The following is a 19523-nucleotide window of genomic DNA, read 5'->3' on the forward strand; positions in this document are numbered from 1 at the left end:
ATTCCCTGGAGCGTAGAAGAATGAGGGGAGATTTGATAGAGGTATATAAAATTATGATGGGTATATACAGAGAGAATGCAAGCAGGCTTTCTCCACTGAGGCAAGGGGAGGAAAAAACCAGAGGACATGGGTTAAGGGTGAGGGGGGAAAAGTTTAAAGGGAACATTAGGGGGGGCTTCTTCACACAGAGAGTGGTGGGAGTATGGAATGAGCTGCCAGACGAGGTGGTAAATGCGGGTTCTTTTTTAACATTTAAGAATAAATTGGATAGTTACATGGATGGGAGGTGTATGGAGGGATATGGTCCGTGTGCAGGTCAGTGGGACTAGGCAGAAAATGGTTCAGCACAGTTTTTCTATGGTTTTTCTAAATCATGTAGGAAGCAGGCCATGTAAGTTATTGATAATGGTAAAAAGTCAACACCTCTGCTTTCAGAGTGGCCAGTTTGTCTAAGCCAACCTGATTTCCAAATTTTATAGCAATTGTATTTATTCAGGTTTAACTGTCCTTAAACATTAATAAAACACTTTTGTAGCATCCTCAGTTAAATGGTGACTTTTTATTGTTTTATACTAAATAGTTTCCTGTCCTATTGCTGCCGTTTTCTTACATATTTTCAAATTGTGCTGTTTGAAAAACGGGTAACAAATGTTCTGAAGAGTCCTGAGCAAAAATAAATATAAAAGAAATTCTAACTGCTAAATTAAAATGGCAGAACAGAAAACAATAGATACTGAAATCTTGAAATTAAAAATAAACAAAACTATGACAAGCCATCAGTAGGTCTGCGAACATCTGTAGACAGAGAACTAGTTAACATTTTCAGTCAGTGATCTTTCATCAAACTTTATTGTACGTGGGCTGTTAAATGCTGCATTTATTTTGAATCCCCACCGGCATCTTTGAACCACAGTAGTTTTGCTGTTATGGTGCTGTAGCTTCAAGTTCCTCTACTAGGTGTTTAAGTTTTAACATTTGTTACTCTGACCTTCACGAATTGTGGTTCAACAAGTGTGATTTCTCTCCAAAATTTGTATGACCTGTGACCTCTTGTAACACACTGGTAGCAAACCACATCAACATTGGTTAACTGATTCTTCTGTTGGTATTTACAACAGCAACTCTAAATGAGGTACATTCATTAATAATTTGAAAAACTTAATTGAGTTATAAACGTGTGCTTTTGCTTTTACAGTATTGTGAATATATGCCCCAGTATACAAAGTGCAGACAATGGCTGGAGAAGAATTGCCCAGAGGAATTTGCAAAACTCAATATAGGTAAAAAAAAAGCAAACAAGCATTTCTTGTAGTATTTTTAAATGTAGATATTCTGTGCTTCTGTCTGTTGATGTCAGCTGCTTCTGGGAAACTTTTTTGTAGCTTAACACCAGTTTTATGGTAAATGGTGCATATGCTATGTACTGTATCTGTTCAGAAAATATTGATGACTTTGTGATTTTTCTGTAATGCAACACTCACCTTATTACCAGTCACTGTAGATATCGCTACAACAAAATTGTCATGAAGGACTAGCTTGTCCACTGGGCTTCCTCTTATCAAAGAACTCGGCTTTAAGGTGTCCAATATTATATGTGTTTATTCCTTCTACCAAAGTGCATGATGACACACTTCCTCACACTGTATTTCATCTGCTACTTCTTTGCCCCTTCTCCTAATCTGTCAAAGTACTTCCATAGACTCCCTGTTTCGTCATCATTACCTGCCCCTCCACTTATCGTCTGCAAACTTGGCCACAAAGCCATCAATTCTGTCACCCACATCAATGACACAAAGTGTGCAAGGAAGCAGTCCTAACCCCGACCCCTGCAGATCAACATTCGTCACTGGCAGCCAATCAGAAAAGGTTGTCTTTATTCCCACAAACAGTCGCTTTTATTTCTGCTCTTTGTATCCTGCCAGTCAGCCAATTTCTATCTATATTAGTATCTTTCCTGTAATACCACGGTTCTTATTTTGTTTAGCAGCCCCATTGGCAGGAACTTGTCAAAGGCCTTCTGCAAATCCAAGTAAACAACATTCACTGGCTCTCCTTTGTCTATCCTGCCTATTATTTCCTCAAATAATTCCAACAGATATGCCAGGCAAGATATCCCCTGAAGAAAACAATGCTGCCTTCAGCCTTTTTTTTAATATTTGCCTCCAAGTACCGAGAAACCTCATAATGTATAATGGGTTAATTACCAACCACTGAAGTACAGCTAACTGACCTATAATTTCCTGTCTTTTACCTCCCTCCATTCTTAAAGAGTCTAGTGACATTTCAATTTTCCAGTCCTCTGAAACCGTTCCAGGATTTAGTGATTCTTGAAAGATCACTACTGATGCCTCCAGCAACCTGTTTTCAAAACCTTGGAATGTAATCCATCTGGTCAAGGTGACTTGTCTACCTTCAGATCTTTCAGGTTTCAAAACACCATCATAGTAATAGCAACTCCACTCACTTCTGCCCTTGACAGTTGAGTTTCTGGCACACTGTTGGTGTTTTCTACAGTGAAAAAATGTGCAAAGTACATATTAGTTTCAACCACTGTTTCCTTGTTCCCACATTGTTAACTCTCCATCATCATTTTCCAGCAGTCTGAAAACCTCTTTTGTCTCTCTTTTACTCTTTTATACATATATCTGCAAAAAAAGACTTTTGGTATCCTCTTTTATATTATAAGCTAGCTTACCTTGATGTTTTATGTTTTATCTCCTTATTGTTTTTTAGTTGCCTTCTGTTTGTTTATAAAAGCTTCCTAATCCTCTAGTTCCCCACTATACTTTGTGACATTATATGTCCTCTCTTTTGCTTTATGCTGTAGTTGTGCTCCCTGCCAGCAACAGTTGCATGATCCTCCGTTTAGAATACTTCTTTGGGATGAATTTATCATGTACCTTCCAAATTTCTCCCCAAAACTCCATCCAATGCTGATCTGCCATCATCACTGCTAGTGTTCCCTTCCAATCAACTTTGGCCAGCTCCTCTCTCATGCCCTGTAGTTCCCTTTACTCCACTGTAATACTGATTATATCAAATTTTAACTTTTCCCTCTCAAACTGCAGGGTGAATTCTGTCATATTAAGATCACTGTTTCCTAAGGGTTCCTTTACCTTAAACTGTGGTTTGAACCAGACAAAACATCTTTGAAATTGTTTGAGCCATCTGAATCTGGTTTTACCTATCCGAATTTGGTTCTATCCAAGTGAAACTGGTAGGCATACTAGCTGGAAGGGGATAGGTGAAGCCAGGTGAGTGAGAACGGGTGGTGGAGGGGAGTGAAGTGAGAAACTGGGTGACGGCTGGAAAAGGTAAAGGGCTGAATAAAAAGAATTCTGCTAGGAGAATCATGTAACCACGTAATCTCATAAGAGAGGTAAATGATAAGCCACTTTGCTGGGGAGAGGGAGAAGAAACAATTATTTTGTTGCTGACAAAAAAAAGACTTCAAATATTTTCCTTTCAAAGTTTGAACTCATTGCTATCAATTGAATGGAATGACAGACATAATATTGTGTATTTCTCCAAAATGTCAGCTAATTGATATTTTAATCATTCTGTTACCTGTTTCTCCAGTGTGATCATATTGATACTAAAAATAGACACAATAAAAATATAGGATGTTCGTCACAAATTAACAATCATGATAAATTTAGAAATGGATCACATCAAATCAATTCACCACGTTGTATAACACACCACATTCTGAACTTTGCTCGAAATCCATCTTGAATAAATGGGCAACTTGCATGGGAATGAACATTCTGTTTCCCAGGTGCATCTTCTGACAGCCTAGCTAGGGGTTTCCTAACTCTTATCTCATCTTCAGTTTCTCCAGTTTCAACCGCTCTTTGTGACCCTTCCTGTCTCCCCTGTCTGCCACTCGTACTTCCCTGCGGCTCAGGTCCCCCGCTCCATGACTGAACTTAGCTTCCTTCAACTTAAGCAGGTACTGCTGAACATCTTCAAACTTTGCTCGTGTTAACCAGTGAGATCTCTCTAGGAAAGGGATGTCCTTGGTCACTCTAGTAGTGTGGCAAGTACCTTTGGAGCAACCAACATCAGACTTGCCAGTAGAGAAGGCATCTTCGCGTTCCAATATCTTCTCAGTTAATCATTTCCATTCCTCGGGCATCAGTGAGCCACCAAAGTTTCACGACTTTGATGTCAACTTACTCAATCCAGCTTACTGTTGATCTTCCATTTTCCCTGTAAAACGAGACACTACCATCACAGGAAGAAGAGGGGCAATCGGCATCCCACGTCTCGGGGTAACATCTCTTCCCGAGGTGTTCCTGCTAATCACTGTCATCCTGTTTACATGCACAAAGTTCTGGGCAGTTCAGGTCTCACCAGCACTCCTGCAGGTAAGCATGACTCTTCTTCCTGATCATCGGAAGCTTCCATCCTGCTGGGTGGGGCACTGGGCATTCTGGCAAATTTGGGGGTTCCTGTCACTATTCCTCCAGGAAGTAACATGACAGGTTTAGACTGGATGTACCACACAGTTCCTCATTCCTGCTCGTCCTCCTGCTCAGGAGGAAATTGCACCTTCTTGAAAGCAGCTCCGAACACAGGGTGAATGGACAAGGTTTTCAAGACGTTTTCTCAATTTCTCTCTGTGCATGCTTCCATGGCCCTTCTCACAATGGAAGCATCCGTTCCCGCAAGAATGGAAGCTGCACCCTTTTTAGCTAGGTCTGGACAGACCGACGCCAGTGCGTCAATAGCCTCAGTTACTCAAACACCTGCTTCTAAAAACTCCAGTTTCAACGACAAGTAACCATGGTATGGGTACTCATCAGTACTAAGCTGCCAAATCTCAAGCGTACTGAGTAGCATCAATGGTAAATGCGTCAAATATCGGTTGTAAAAGAATCTGTAAAGCGAAGTAACTTGAGAGCCTGTGTCAAGTATAGCTCCAGCATAAACACCTTCAATCTGTATGGCTACATCAGAGCTTGGTTCCACTAAACCTTCAGGAATAATATTTCCCTTGATACACTGATTGGAACGTACCCTCTCCAAGACACCAGCCAGTTCGTTTACTGTTCCTGTCCCTCACAGCCTCACTTTAAATATCTGTCTTCTCCACAGTTATAATAGAAAATTCCGGTCACCCCTCTAGCCAGGAGACCCTTTTCAGCTGCAGTTCGCTGCGTCATAAGTCCTATAAGTGGGTCAGGTTTCCCAACGGACGCATCATGTTAGGCTGAAACATTAGCAAGCATCCATCAGATCAGGTCAGCTCAAAGGTTTTCCACCTCATTCCTCAAAAGCTGTATGTCCGTAGCATCAGGGGTCATTTTAGCAACAGAAGCTGCCACTGAAGACACTACTCGGATTTTGGAAATGTCCCACTTCTCAATCATGTTTTCCTCCTCTCCAGCTTCTTTGAGTAACTCGTTAAAAGATGGAAGAGTGCGCATTTTGGGGGTCATTCGAATATGTAGAGCAATCGTGCCTTGTGGTGGTGCGCCCTTCACAACCTGCTCCACTCTCAGACAGTTGAATGTCCCCTTTGTGGTGCAAACAATGCAGCAGTTTTGCTAATCTAAGTCCTGCCGAAGGGTCTTGGCCCGAAACGTCGACTGTACTTTTTTCCCATAGATGCTGCCTGGCCTGCTGAGTTCCTCCACCATTTTGTGTGTGCTTGCTTTGGATTTCCAGCATCTGCAGGTTTTCTGTTGTTTGTGAAAATGTAGGCTGACAGCTTCTCTCCTTCCTCCTGGAATGTGTGCCAAAACGTCTTCATCAGATCGGCTGCATTTTCAGCAGTTCCAAAAGCATCTTCCAAAGCTTGCAGGTAATTAGCTGATGTGCCTAATTGGTTTTCTGCCTTTAGGAACATCACCATATCTCGCACCGGACCCTTTAAGCTCTCTATCTGTTTTTTTCATATTGTCTGAGCACTGCCATTCATGTTGTAACTGAAGTGTCTGCTCAGCCCAAGCCTCATACACTTGTTCCCCATTGGATGTGGGCTTGACTCTGGAGAACACTCCCAGCCTACGATAACTTTGGCTGTGTGCAGGTACACTTCTGCACTGATCAACCAATGCTGTAATAGTCAAAACCGGCACAGAATTTAAATCAACTGCTGAAAGACCCATCAGAGCTTTCACATCAGACAACTCTTTTCCCTCACTTTGCAGAAACAAGAACAACTTGCCTTTAAAGTCTTTGCCCTCTGCTACATGCTCCCCTTCTCTAAAAATATGGACTGCCCATGGCCCGCCTCTCCAGGTCTCCCATCCTATCAGGCAACCCGACTTCAATCACATCACAGCTAGTCTGGACTAATTTGACATCCTTACCAGTTGACTGGTCAAAACGCCATTCAATCAGTGTAACTTTCCCCAAAACTTTTACAGAACTCAGCACTCTGAATAATGGATCATCGGGAATTCAGACATCCACCCCACTCGAAGCATTATTTGTGGATAATCTCTTTGAATCACACCAAACCTTAATCCCTGTGGCCTATAATAAAGTACCTTTGTCCCATTCCCCATCACTAGTTTAAACACAGGCTTAACCACACAAACCGCTTAATCAATTCTAAAACAGCAGTCACACAGCATTTGAGAAATCTCCAGACGAAGCTGCCACAAATGTAGCCCCCTCACCAGGCTTGTAGGCCAACTTGGCTCGTTAGCCAGCTCTGTTAACAGCCATAGGACCCGGCAGTGAGAAGGCCACTTTCATAAACAATAAACATCAAGGGTTGGTATGATTTGGGATTCAAACGAATGGGAATGTGGTGATGTTCCAATGAAAGAAACCTCAATTTGAGCGAATGCTGTGTAAATACTGGCCATACACAATAGTCGACAAGAAATAACAGATCGTACACGGCATAAAATTATAAAGTAAATATATTTACAAATTTTAGCTTTATCAAACAGTTAGTAGGAAAGAGAAAAGAAAAAAAAGGCCCATTACAGTTAAACCAGTCCAAATGTGCACACAAAGTTGGAGCTCATCCTGGAGTTGTTGTTTACTTGCGCTGCACCCATGGTTTGCATGAAAGCACACACCACATTCTGAACTTCGCTCGAAATCCATCTCGAACAAATGTGCTCTCCCTCCGGAGTTTTGGACCTTCCTCCTTGAAGCTATTCATCTGCACAAAGAACTTTGTACAACAGGGATGCTCCTTCCAACAGCATTCTGAGGCAACTTCCCTCCTGTCCTCTCTGTAGGTGTCACCAAAAAAACGACCCCGAACCAGACTAATGTCTGTCACGAATCTCTCTTCTCCCCCGCTCTCTAGAACTTTCTCCTGATTCTACCATCCTGATTGACTGACGCATTCATTCCTAAGTTGAGCAGCGAGGCTTCTTCAGTCTAGCTAAAACCAAGACTTTCCACCAGCAGGACACGGTGTAAACTGCTAAAATGAAATATCTACAGCATAGCAATAGAAATCTTGACCAGGGCATTACAAAAGTTTGCAGGTGATATGAAGTTGGCCATGTGATTGATGGGATCAGTTCGGGAGCCAATACAGATGGCCAAGCCAGATGGGTGTAGAAATGGCAAACAAAATTTAATCCAGAGAGGTTACGCATATAGAGAATCAAAACAACTTGCTTTACATTTTAAACGGAACATTGTTGAGTAATGTGGAGAAGCAAATGGTTCTGTCAATCAACCTTCCAACATTAATTTGGTTAAAATGATGAATAATTTTCTTTGTTAACTGAAGTGTAGAATGTAAGAGATGAGTGGGACCCAAGACTCCTGCCCAACGGTAGTAGTGAGAAGAGAAGGAGACAGGTCAAACACAGCCAGGCAGCACTGAACTCTTGTTCATTTTTCACTCTCATCCTCAACAATTTTAATCTTGCTCGATGTTTTAATTGGCACAGAGTAATGGAGCTGACCATGGGTTCTTCGTCTGCCATCAGATCTCAATGCAGCTCACGCCCCCAACTTGGCTGCTCTGGCTGGGCCTGCACTCTCAAGATTCTCGCTTCCTGAATCCCCCAAGAGATTGCAAAAGTGCCAGACCGTTTAATCAGTACAAAAGTATGTCCGTAAAAGGGAAATTACATGCTGCTGACTGCAGCGATTGCAGTTCAGAAGAAGTGTATCTACTAGAGTGTTTAGTAGTTTTGTGAGCTGTCTGCAACAAATCGCCATTAGTCACAGGTAACACACACAAAAGTTGCTGGTGAATGCAGCAGGCCAGGCAGCATCTCTAGGAAGAGGGGCAGTTGACGTTTTGGGCCGAGACCCTTTGTCAGGATGTTGCCTGGCCTGCTGCGTTCACTAGCAACTTTTATGTGTGTTGCTTGAAATTCCAGCATCTGCAGATTTCCTCGTGTTTGCTTTAGTCAGGGGTGCCATCTGGTGCAGAAAGGGATCTAGAAAGAATGAATAAGGAGGACTTTCCTTATAAGGAATCAGATAACACAGGCTAAAAGTAAGAGTTTCAGGATAGAGAACAAAATGTTTTCATCACCAGAACATGGTAAGAGTCTGGAAGTTGCTGTTTGAAAGGGTGGTAGAACTAGAATCCTCCAACATATTTTAAAAAGTAGTTGGGTATGACTGGAAGAACTATAAACTATATACTGCCTGAACCTAATGACCCTATGAATAATACAGAATTTGTAAGAGTGTGTTTGTGAATTTCTAGTTCAATATTAACTCTTTCAATCATTCTTCTTCCACTTTACACTGATGAAAAGACTATTGAGTAATTCAACAGTTTTATTTTTTAAAAAGTCTTGATCAACCAGCCTATGTCGACCTAGTATACAGTTTGAATTCTGAACCTTTTATTGTTTAAAAATGAAGAGATGTGATTTTTTTTTCCATTGAGAATTGACTTTGATGTTTTACTTTTTAAAAACAGATCAGTCCCCACAGCAGGATTCAGGAGGAGGAGAGCCACCATCTGGTGAGGAGGAAGAAAAGAAAAAACAAAGACGAGGTTGCTTCATCTATATATAAATTTTTACAAATACAGTGAATTCTAGTTAACTGGGACACATTAGGACCAGTACATTTTGGCCCAATTAAGTGGGCCAAATTAGCTGATGTTTCATGGAAATAGTTAGAAATGTATGAAAAAGAGAAATTAACATTTAACTGAGTAACAAATTATGTATTTAAATGAAATACAGAACAAATTAGAACACTAACAATGTTACTACAGTACTATAAAAGTGTAATCCCTGACAGAGCAAATCATACAATGTACGCTGCCGTATTCTTTTGATGAACTATAAGTGGAAAAACTCCATGCCGGCACTTAGTACAGATATTGGACTACCTTTATACAATGCTTTTGACGATTGCATCCTCCAAATTCTTCATCGTTCCCAACTTGTTTAAGTAGTGAAATCGTTCCATTTTCACCCTTGTGTGTTCTGGCATCCCCAAGCCTGAATGCTTGAAATCACAGTGGGCTAAACTGTTCCAAATTGCCTTGCTGCTTTATTTTGACTGCTGCTGGTTAGAAACTTCAGCAATAGTCTTCTGTCCCAATTAAGCTTCATAGTGTCAAAGGGAATCCTGGCTATTTTCTTAATTAATTTTTGTTCTTTAAGAGTTGTCCCAAGTAAGCGGCTACCCCGATTAACTGGAATCCACGGCATTAAAATTGACATAACCTGATTTGAGAGAATCAGCTAATATACACCACTAAATTAGCCATCAAAGCCAATTGTTTTTCCAAGGATTTATTTTTAAGAATCTGTTGAGATTGCTAAGTAAGTAATGAGAATATAGATCATTTTATTGTCACTGAGGTACACAGTTGTAGTGTACATCCTGAATTTAAATGCAACTTCTGTTGTTAGAATGTAATTGTTCATGCAAGAAAACTCAGTCTTATAAATCAGGGGTGCCCAACCATTTTTGCACCGCGGACCGGTTTAAGATTGATAATAGTTTTGCGGACGGGGGGGGGGTTGGTGGTTGGGGGATGTTCAAGTAGAGTTAAACTCACCTCAACATGTCTTTTACATTCAGGGTTGCCAACTTTCTCACTCCCAAATAAGGGACAAAAGTAGCAGTCAAATACGGGACATTTGTGTTTACCCTGAGAAGGACTACCATGACCATGAAGCCTTGCGCGGGCACCTGTGTGTGCATGCGTGTGCGTGCCAATTTTTTTTCTACAAATCGGTTTTGGCTTAATCTTCCCGACTCTGTTAAGTGAAAGTACACTGTACTTACATTATTTCTACTTTATATAGTCTGTGTATTTATCATGTCATTCCTGCTTTTACTAAATGTTAGTGTTATTTTAGGTTTTATGTGTTATTTGGTATGATTTGGTAGGTTATTTTTTGGGTCTGGGAACGCTCAAAAAATTTTCCCATATAAATTAAGGATAATTGCTTTTTCGCTTTACACCACTTCCGCTTACGAACGGTTTCATAGGAACACTCTACCTTAGTGGGAGAAATGCGGGACAAGGGCGGTCCCGATTGGGACGAACCAATTTAGCCCAATATACGGGATGTCCCGGCAAATACGGGACAGTTGGCAACCCTATGTTAAAGTTCAACAGTGCGTGACAGGGAATGAGGAAAGGTGCAGCTGACTCATATCGTTTCCTCACGGCCCGGTAGCACATGCTTTGCAGCCTGGTGGTTGGGGGCCACTGTTATAAATTCCCCCCTATTTGCTGACTAACTGCAAAACACGTTCTATCCATTTAAATTAAGCTCCTCTTGAACTCCTTTTTTTCCATCCGTCCTCTAAATTTCTAGGAAGAAATGAGTCATTTGTGTAACTTTGAATAGCTTCAGTTTAAACAGACGTATTAGCACCAAACTGCATACACACCTATCATATAATTGTGTTAAGGTCAGCTATGTGCTAATGGCTTATTTTTGTTTTGCTGGTAATTTGGCTTTATTAATACCATTGCTTAACCCTTGATAACCTGCATCTTCTCTGCAAAACACCAGTTGCAAGAGAAGAATGATTGGAATGTTTTAGGCTTGCATGCATTTTCCATTTGTCACTTTTCAAAGCAAATTTTTTCTTGTATAATCTGATGCTGTTACAAGTGAGCTTGGTTGTCAGAATGCAGCTGTCTTTCAGAATATTACAAGTCGGAGTTCTATCTTTCTGCATCTCAGTTTATTATTTTCTCCTGAAGATGAAGTTGTTGACCATTTGCTGAATAGAACCATAGAACACTACAGCACAGAAAACAGGCCATTCGGCCCTTCTAGTCTGTGCTGAAACATTATTCCGCTAGTCCCATTGACCTGCATCAAGTCCATAACCCTCCAGACCTCTCCCATCCATGTACCTATCCAATTTACTCTTAAAACTTAAAGAGTGAGCCCACATTTACCACATCAAATGGCAGCTCGTTCCACATTCCCACCACTCTCTGAGTGAAGTTCCCCCTAAACCTTTCCCCTTTCACCCTAAAGCCGTGTCCTCTCGTATTTATCTCTCCTAATCTAAATGGAAAGAGCCTATTCACATTTACTCTGTCTATACCCCCTCATAATTTTGTAAACCTCTATCTAATCCCCCCTCATTCTTCTACGCTTCAAGGAATAAAGTCCTAACCTGTTCAATCTTTCCCTGTAACTCAACTCCTGAAGACCCGACAACAATCTTCTTTGCACTCTTTCAGTCTTACTGATATCCTTCCTATAGTTAGGTGACCAGAACTGCACACAACATTCCAAATTTGGCCTCAGCAATGTCTTATACAAACTCACCATAACATTGCAACTCCTATACTCAATACTTTGATTTATGAATGCCAGGATGCCAAAAACCTTCTTTACAACCCTGTCTACCTGTGATGCCACTTTCAGGGAATTATGTATCTGAACTCCCAGATCCCTTTGTTCCTCCACACTCCTCAGTGCCCTACCATTTACTGTGTATGTCCTACCTTGATTTGTCCTTCCAAAATGCAACACCTCACACTTGTCTGCATTAAATTCCATCTGCCATTTTCTGGCCCATTTTTCCAGTTGGTCCAGATCCCTCTGCAAGCTTTGAAAGCCTTCCTCGCTGTCCACAATGCTTCCAATCTTAGTGTCATCAGCAAACTTGCTGATCCAATTTACCACATTATTACCTAGATTATTGATATAGACAACAAACAACAATGGTCCCAGCACATATCCTTGAGGCACACCACTAGTCACAGGCCTCCAGTCTGAGAAGCAATCATCCACTACCACTCTGTCCCACACAGCCAATTTCAAATCCAGTTTACAACCTCTCCATGGATACCTATTGTCTGAACCTTCTGAACTAACCTCCCATGTGGGACCTTGTCAAAGGCCTGACTAAAGTCCATGTAGACAACATCCACAGCCTCTCCTACTTTCTTGGTAATCTTCTCGAAAAACTCTACAAGATTCGTTAAACACAATCTACCACGCACAAAGCCATGCTGACTATCCTTATTCAGCCCTTGGCTGTCCAAGTACTTGTATATCCAATTTCTCAGAACACCTTCCAATAATTTACCAACTACTGAATAGATAATCTCCAATGCATGGACCAAATCGCAGTTATTGTATGTGAACCTAAGAGTGAACGTTGGCAGTTCAAGTGTAAAGAAGGGTTTGATCGAGCCTATTACTTTCCTCACTTATCATTGGCATTTAAGTAGTTCCATAGGTTCACGGGATCATAACCAGAAGTTTAAGGTTAATGGCACAAAGGAGAATTGGATCACCACATTTAATTTTCTTAAGTTGTGATTAGGAAAAATTACTACAGATACTGAAGTCTTCAAGAGCTTTCTTGGTCTTGCAAAGCCCATCTGCTTTAATAAGACTTGAAAGCAATCTCTACATCATTTGTTCTGCCTCAGAAAATTATTTTATATTTGAGCAAGACCAGCAGATCTGTAGAAATCCTCGTAACCATTTTGTGATTTTGTTTTTAGGAATACACGAAGTCTTTCTATAAGATAGTAATACCTCTTGATATGTTGACGTCTTCAAAGGGAATCTTGCACAGCCTTTCCATCCATTTTCTTTGTAAAACATAGTTTTAAAGATTTACTGTAATAAACCTTGCTGATATATCATTTTCTTCCTCCATATATAAAGCTTACTTTAAAATATTTAGCACAGACAACATGATTTGCACTTAAGTGATAAATAACTTAATGTATCAATCAAAGATGCTGCGCAAAGCTAGTTTTGATCCAACCCTAAGTGAGTTTGGATTTCCTAATTATAATTTACAAGGTGTGACCTATCCATAAATAAAACAAACTTAGCACACGGGAAATGGAACACATGTCCTAAATTGATGTTTACTATTCATGTTTAAGGTGGCAGAGGTATAATTAAACAAAAAAAGAAGACGGCACCTCAAAAGGTTACAATAGCAAAAATTCCGAGAGCAAAAAAGAAATACGTAACAAGAGTCTGTGGCCTTGCAACTTTCGGCAAGTATTTAATTTTATTTATGTTACTGTCATTTTAATATTTTCCTGTATATAAAGTGAATAAAAATTGATGTTTTCTGTACATGGCCTCTAATCTATTTTCAATGTTTGCCTCATAATTTTAAAATTTCATGGCAGTTGAGCAAAAAATATCGTATAATAAATTACAGACAGAGAAAAAGCTCATGGATTAACTTTCATTCTTGCTATTATCCCATTCCAATCTATGTTCAATAACATTGCCTCTTCAAAATAAAAGTATTTCATGGCAGTTGAGCAAAAAATTGTATAATAGTTTAACAGACGGAAAAAAACTCTTGGATTAACTTTCATTCTTGTTATTATCCCAGACAGCATTATCCTAAACTTGGAATCTTGTTAATTCAGCCCAAAATCTTAATTGAAATAATTGTTAATGGTTACTTGCATATAAACAGAGATTGAACTTAAAGAAGCCCAACGATTCTTTGCTCAGAAGTTCTCCTGTGGAGCATCAGTTACAGGAGAAGATGAAATCACAATTCAGGGTGATGTTACAGATGATATCCTGGATGTTATTCAAGAGAAATGGCCAGAGGTAAGACTTAATGTTCCTTGGATTCAGGAAAACTCTTCCCTTGTTTCTGGGCTTGTGATTGTCAAGATGTCTGAGAATGAAGCTCTGAGTGTTGTCCTCAGAAGGAAGCTGTTTGGGTTTTGTGGGTGTTCAAAGCCTGAGATTTTTGTGCATTACAGTACAGAAGAATTTCTCGGCATGAGTCTTTCAGCATGTAACTAGGAAAACTCTTCCGGATGTCTCTAAGTAGGTATTTCGAACATGTGATAATTTAAAATTCTAGCTAATTAGATTTGGTCATTATATGTTAGAGTAAAAACATATCTTAGAGTTCAGGGTTTAACAGTGGTGGTGGAAGCACAGAAATTATTTGGATAATGTTGAGTACATTAATTATTTGCAGATGCATTTTTTCGTATAAATTTGTTTAATTTGTTTCTTTTAAATGCAAAGCTTGAAAATGCTTTCTGGTTGTTTTGAGAATTTGTTCTTACCAGAGTAAGTAACTCTGGAAAAGGTCTTGGTTGGAGTTTCCTTGATTTAACCAGCTTTTTGGACGTGGAAGACTTTCCACGCCAGACAGGCATCAGGTGAGGTAGATTGGGCTGCAGTGGAGACAGTACACTGTTAAAGGCAAGACCCTTAATAGTGTTGCTCAGTAGAGAGATCTCGGCGTCCAAGTTCATAGCTTCTTGAAAGTGGCTGCTCAGTTTGATAGGGTGGTTAAGAAGACTTATGGAATGTTTGCTTTTATTAGTTGAGGCATTGAGTTCAAAAGTCAAGGCTATCTTACAACTTTTTAGAACACTGGTTCAGCCATATCCAGAGTACTGTGCACAGTTCTGGTTGCCCCACTAAAGGAAAGAAGGATGTTGAGGCTTTGGAGACTCTGCAGAAGAGGTTTACCAGTATGCTGTGTGGTTTATGGGGGCACGTGCTATCACAAAAGGCTGGTTAAACTTGGGTTGTTTCCTCTGGAACAGTGGAGGCTGAGGGGAGATCTGAAAGAGGTTTATAAGATTATGAGAGGCGTAGATAGAGGCGATAGGGAGTATCTTTTTTCCAGGGTAGAAATGTGTAATACCAGAAGGCATGCATTGAAGGTGAGAGGGGGTAGGTTGAAAGGGAATGTGAGGGGTAAGTTTTTACTCAGAGAGTGGTGGATGCCTGGTATGGTGATAGAGGCAAATACATCAGAGGCTTTTAAGAGATGTTTAGATAGGCACATCGATATAAGGAAGATGGAGGGATATGGACATAGTGTAGGTAGGAGGAATTAGTTTTTGTTTTTTTAATTTATGTTTCAGCTGGTTTGGCACAACATTGTGGTCGAAGGACCCATTCTTCTACCGTACAGGGCCTGTTCTCTGACGGCAGTGAATAACTCTCAGGCATTTTGCACTGGAGCAGCTGTCAATGGCTTTTGAATTGGTTTTAAATGTTTTTGGTGGTTGAATAATCAAATTTTTAAATGTCAAAATACAATTACATATAATTGAAATGTTTTCCTGCACTTTTGACACAAAGACGGCAATAGCCCTCTCTAGTTCACAACTAATAAGCTCATTGGTAAGTACGGTAGTGGGGCAGGCAGCCAGCTGAACGTGTCGGAAATGAGCTAATCAGCAATTGGCCTATTGCTGGCAATTCCTGTCAAACCGCATGATTCAGCACACAGCTTAACCTCCACTTTATTAAGCGTTCATTGAAAAACAGTTTATCCAGCAAGTTTCAGCAGTTTTATGTTTTCTCCTCGAAAGAAACATTTTTTAAGCATTTGTAGATGTCAGTCGCAATAGAAATTTGTCCTTGATTTTGCAGTTGTAATGGATTGAAGTGAATTGACTTTATTTCTTACATCCTTCACATACATGAGGAGTAAAAATCTTTACTCAGTCTAAATGTGCAATTTAGAGTAATTTTTAATAAATAGTATGTACAACAGGATAGTCAATATAACATAGAAATACAGTTGTGTCAGCATGATTTAAGCAGTCTAATGGCCTGGTGGAAGAAGCTGTCCTGGAGCCTGTTGGTCCTGGCTTTTATGTTGCAGTACCGTTTCCCGGATGGTAGCAGCTGGAACAGTTTGAGGTTGGGGTGACTCGGGACCCAAGTGATCCTTTGGGCTCTTTTTACACACCTGTCTTTGTAAATGTCCTGAATAGTGGAAAGTTCACATCTACGGGTGTGCTGGGCTGTCCGCACCACTCTCTGCAGGGTCCTGCAATTGAGGGAAGTACAGTTCCTAGACCAGGCAGTGATGTAGCCAGTCAGGATGCTCTCAGTCGTGCCCCTATAGAAAGTTCTTTGGATTCATGGGCCCATACCAAACTTCTTCAACCATACAAGGTGAAAGAGGCGCTGTTGTGCCTTTTTCACCACACAGCCAGTATGTACTGACCACGTGAGATCCTTGGTGATGTTTTTGCCAAGGAACTACTTTCAACCTCAGAACAATTGCTGTCTGGTAGCCTGTCTCCATTCCCCCTGTAGTCCACAACCAGCTCCTTAGTTTTGCGACATTGGGGGAGAGTTTATTTTCTTGGCACCACTGTGCCAGGGTGATGACTTCTCTGTAGGCTGCCTCATTATTATTTGAGATTAGGCTAATCAGTGGAGTGTCCTCAGCATATTTAATTCACAGATTGGAGCTGTGGGTGGCGACACAGTCATGGGTATACAGAGAGTAAAGGAGAAGGCTTAATACAGATCCTTGAGGGGCAGAGGTGAGGGAGCCCACTCTTACCACCTGCCGGCGATCTGACAGGAAGTCCAGGATCCAGCTACACAAGGCAGGGTGAAGGCCGAGGTCTCTGACCTTCTTGTCAAGCCTGTAGGGAATTATGGTGTTGAAGCTGATCTGTAGTCCAAGAACAACATTCTCACATAAGCATCCATCTTCTCCAGATGCGTAAGTACGGTGTGTAGGGTTGTGGCCATTGCATCATCTGTCGATCAGTTGTGTCGGTAGGTGAATTGTAGGGGGTCCAGTGTGGGTGGTAGCAAGCTGCCGGTGTAGTCCTTGACCAGCCTCTCAAAGCATTTACTTATTATTCAGATGAGTGCGACAGGATACCAGTCATTCAGACTTGTTACCTTGGTCTTTTAGGTACCGGAACAATGGTAGATGTTCTAAAGCAGGAGGGCACTCTATACTGGGAAAGGAAAAGATTAAAAATGTTTGTAAACACACCTGGAGTGGCACCGTAGCAGTGAAGCTACTGAATTTTGCTATTATGGAATCTTTAAACTGACAGCAGCTTCAAGATTTCTGCATTCGTGTGATCTAACTGGGAATCCTAAATTTTCTATCAGTGTCGTGGTTTCCATCCACCCACAGCAAAATCAAGTAAAATTAATTGATCTGACTAGAACTTCTGCTATAAAATGAATGTGATTTGCTACAAATTATAGTATAAACTTTGTCCTTAATTCCTGAAGGTCTGACAGAGATTTTAAAACCATCTGGCTACTTGGTCAGATTGATATCACAGTAGCCGAAATCCTGGAACAGATACCTGACAGCAACAGTTGGAAAAGGGGTAAACCATTTGACAAAGGTTTTCCAGGTCAACAGTGTGCTGTTGCATTTTGTAATTAGCAGTGGAGGAACATATTTCAAATAATGTCGTGGTTGCTGCAACTCTTGAGTATTTACACATTTATACTGAGTATTTCAAGCACTTTTGTTAGAAATGCTTAATAGATAAGTGTTAACCATGGAAAGAGGAAGTCAAAGCTAGCATTGCAAATTAAAAATATTGTAAGCAGAAATGGTCAGAAAGCTGAGCAGCTGAAGATATTGAATAAAATAGAAAAATGCGAGTGTTTGGATGGCAAGCAGGAGCAATTGTATCAAAAAGTTAAAAAAGAACGTAAGAACACAAAAGAGCAAGAACAGACAACTAGACCCTTGAATCTGCTCCACTATTCAATTGAATCATGATTGATCTGATTACAGCCTCAATTCAGCATTCCATGGAGATACTTAATACCTTGTATATCAAGTATCCATTTACCTTTGCCTTAAAAATGTGTACTATTTCCACCACACTTTGAGGTAGAGAATTCCATAAATTGACATTTTTTTTAAAAATCACTCGTCTAATTTGTAGCCCCTTATTTTAAACAATGAGCCCTTGTTTTAGTTTATCTTCCATCCACTTTAAAATCGCTTAACAAAGTGGATGTGGGATAATCTTCCAGCTTACCAATATCCTTCTGTAAGTAAGGAGAGCATTGCTGCATGCAGACATTATTGTGGTCTTATTGATGCTCTATATAACTGAAGCATAAACTCAGTTATATTCCATTTCCACCAGCAAAATAAAACATTTTGTTAATTTTCTATTTATCTGCATAATTGCCTTTTGAAAGTCATGCAATATGATACCCAAATGTTTTTACATCTCAGAACTCTGCAGTCTCTTACCATTTAGGCAGAATCACTGACTTATTTTTCCTAACAAAGTGGATAATTTCAAGTTTTCCCACATTGATAATTTAGCATATTTGCTCACATATTCAATCTATGTCCTTTTGTTGCCATCGCATTTCCTCTTCTCAGTCAGATATCAGCATGAGTCAAAATTCATTTCTGTGAAGTTGGACTATAAAATAACTGTTCTCACATCAGCACAGAAGCATTATAGCAACAGTGGGTGTAAGGTTTGGAAATCTGCTGTCTTGGCTCTTTTTTTATCCTTTCTGCTAAAATAACTACAAAACTTTTATCACTTGACCGTAGGCTATTTTAAACCTCGTCAATTGTCTTGTTTCTGAATGTTGATTATTCTTGCAGGTGGATGATGACTCCATTGAAGATCTTGGAGAAGTGAAGAAGTGATCTGCACTTTTATTGCTCACTTCACCTGGCAGAATAAACTTTGGCCAACAGTGAAAAGGCTTTTTATTACAGATATCCTCTCTAGTCAAACACCCTCAATGGATTTGAGGCTATTTTCTTGTACTTTGGTTGCCAAAGCTCCTGTGAAAATTCTGGATTATGTTTTTAAAAAAACATTGTGTGCACTAAGATCCTTAGTTTAATAAAATATCTGTTTTGATCTCTTGTGGATCATTGTATTTCAACATTGTTAGTTTAACACATTGTGGTTCTGTGTCACATATCAGACAGCACAAGGATGTGAATTTTGTTCATACATGCAAATACAATAAATGAGAATACATTAACCCTTCCAGTAGAATTCTTGTACTGTGGGAACTAGGTAATTGGTTTATAACTGACAGCTGTGCATGAAAGAGTGGTCAGTGAATTGGAGTTACGGCAAGGGTGATCGTTCATTAGCAAATATTGTACCTTTTGAAGAGTGAAGTTTAAGCAAAGACCAAGATTGTCACTTTCATTAAATGGCTGCCTGAAGGACTTTCAGCAAAATGGAACGCAGCGGCAGAGAACACCACACAAGGAGTATCAGTAAATGACGGTCTCTCAAAATATTCTGCTGAGTGTAATAAATGTATTGTAGAGGACTAGCACATTGATAAGCATTGTCCTTGCCCACAACTACCTGCACATCCTTCCCTGAGCAG

General features: G+C 40.2%; 1 protein-coding gene across 1 annotated transcript in view; it reads left to right on the top strand.

Annotated features, from left to right (window-relative positions):
* denr (density-regulated protein) overlaps nt 1–19036 on the top strand; it is a 38752-nt gene extending 19716 nt beyond the window's left edge. Inside the window, exons 4-8 of the mRNA XM_063034282.1 lie at nt 1196–1280; nt 8870–8947; nt 13295–13411; nt 13849–13988; nt 18772–19036. Of these exons, the coding sequence (XP_062890352.1) occupies nt 1196–1280; nt 8870–8947; nt 13295–13411; nt 13849–13988; nt 18772–18816 (465 nt within the window). The 3' untranslated portion in view covers nt 18817–19036. The remainder of the gene's footprint in view (nt 1–1195; nt 1281–8869; nt 8948–13294; nt 13412–13848; nt 13989–18771) is intronic.
* The last annotated feature ends 487 nt before the right edge of the window (nt 19037–19523 follow it).

The sequence above is a fragment of the Mobula hypostoma genome, chromosome 27 (assembly GCF_963921235.1).
Source record: "Mobula hypostoma chromosome 27, sMobHyp1.1, whole genome shotgun sequence".
Taxonomy (NCBI): Eukaryota; Metazoa; Chordata; class Chondrichthyes; order Myliobatiformes; family Myliobatidae; genus Mobula; species Mobula hypostoma.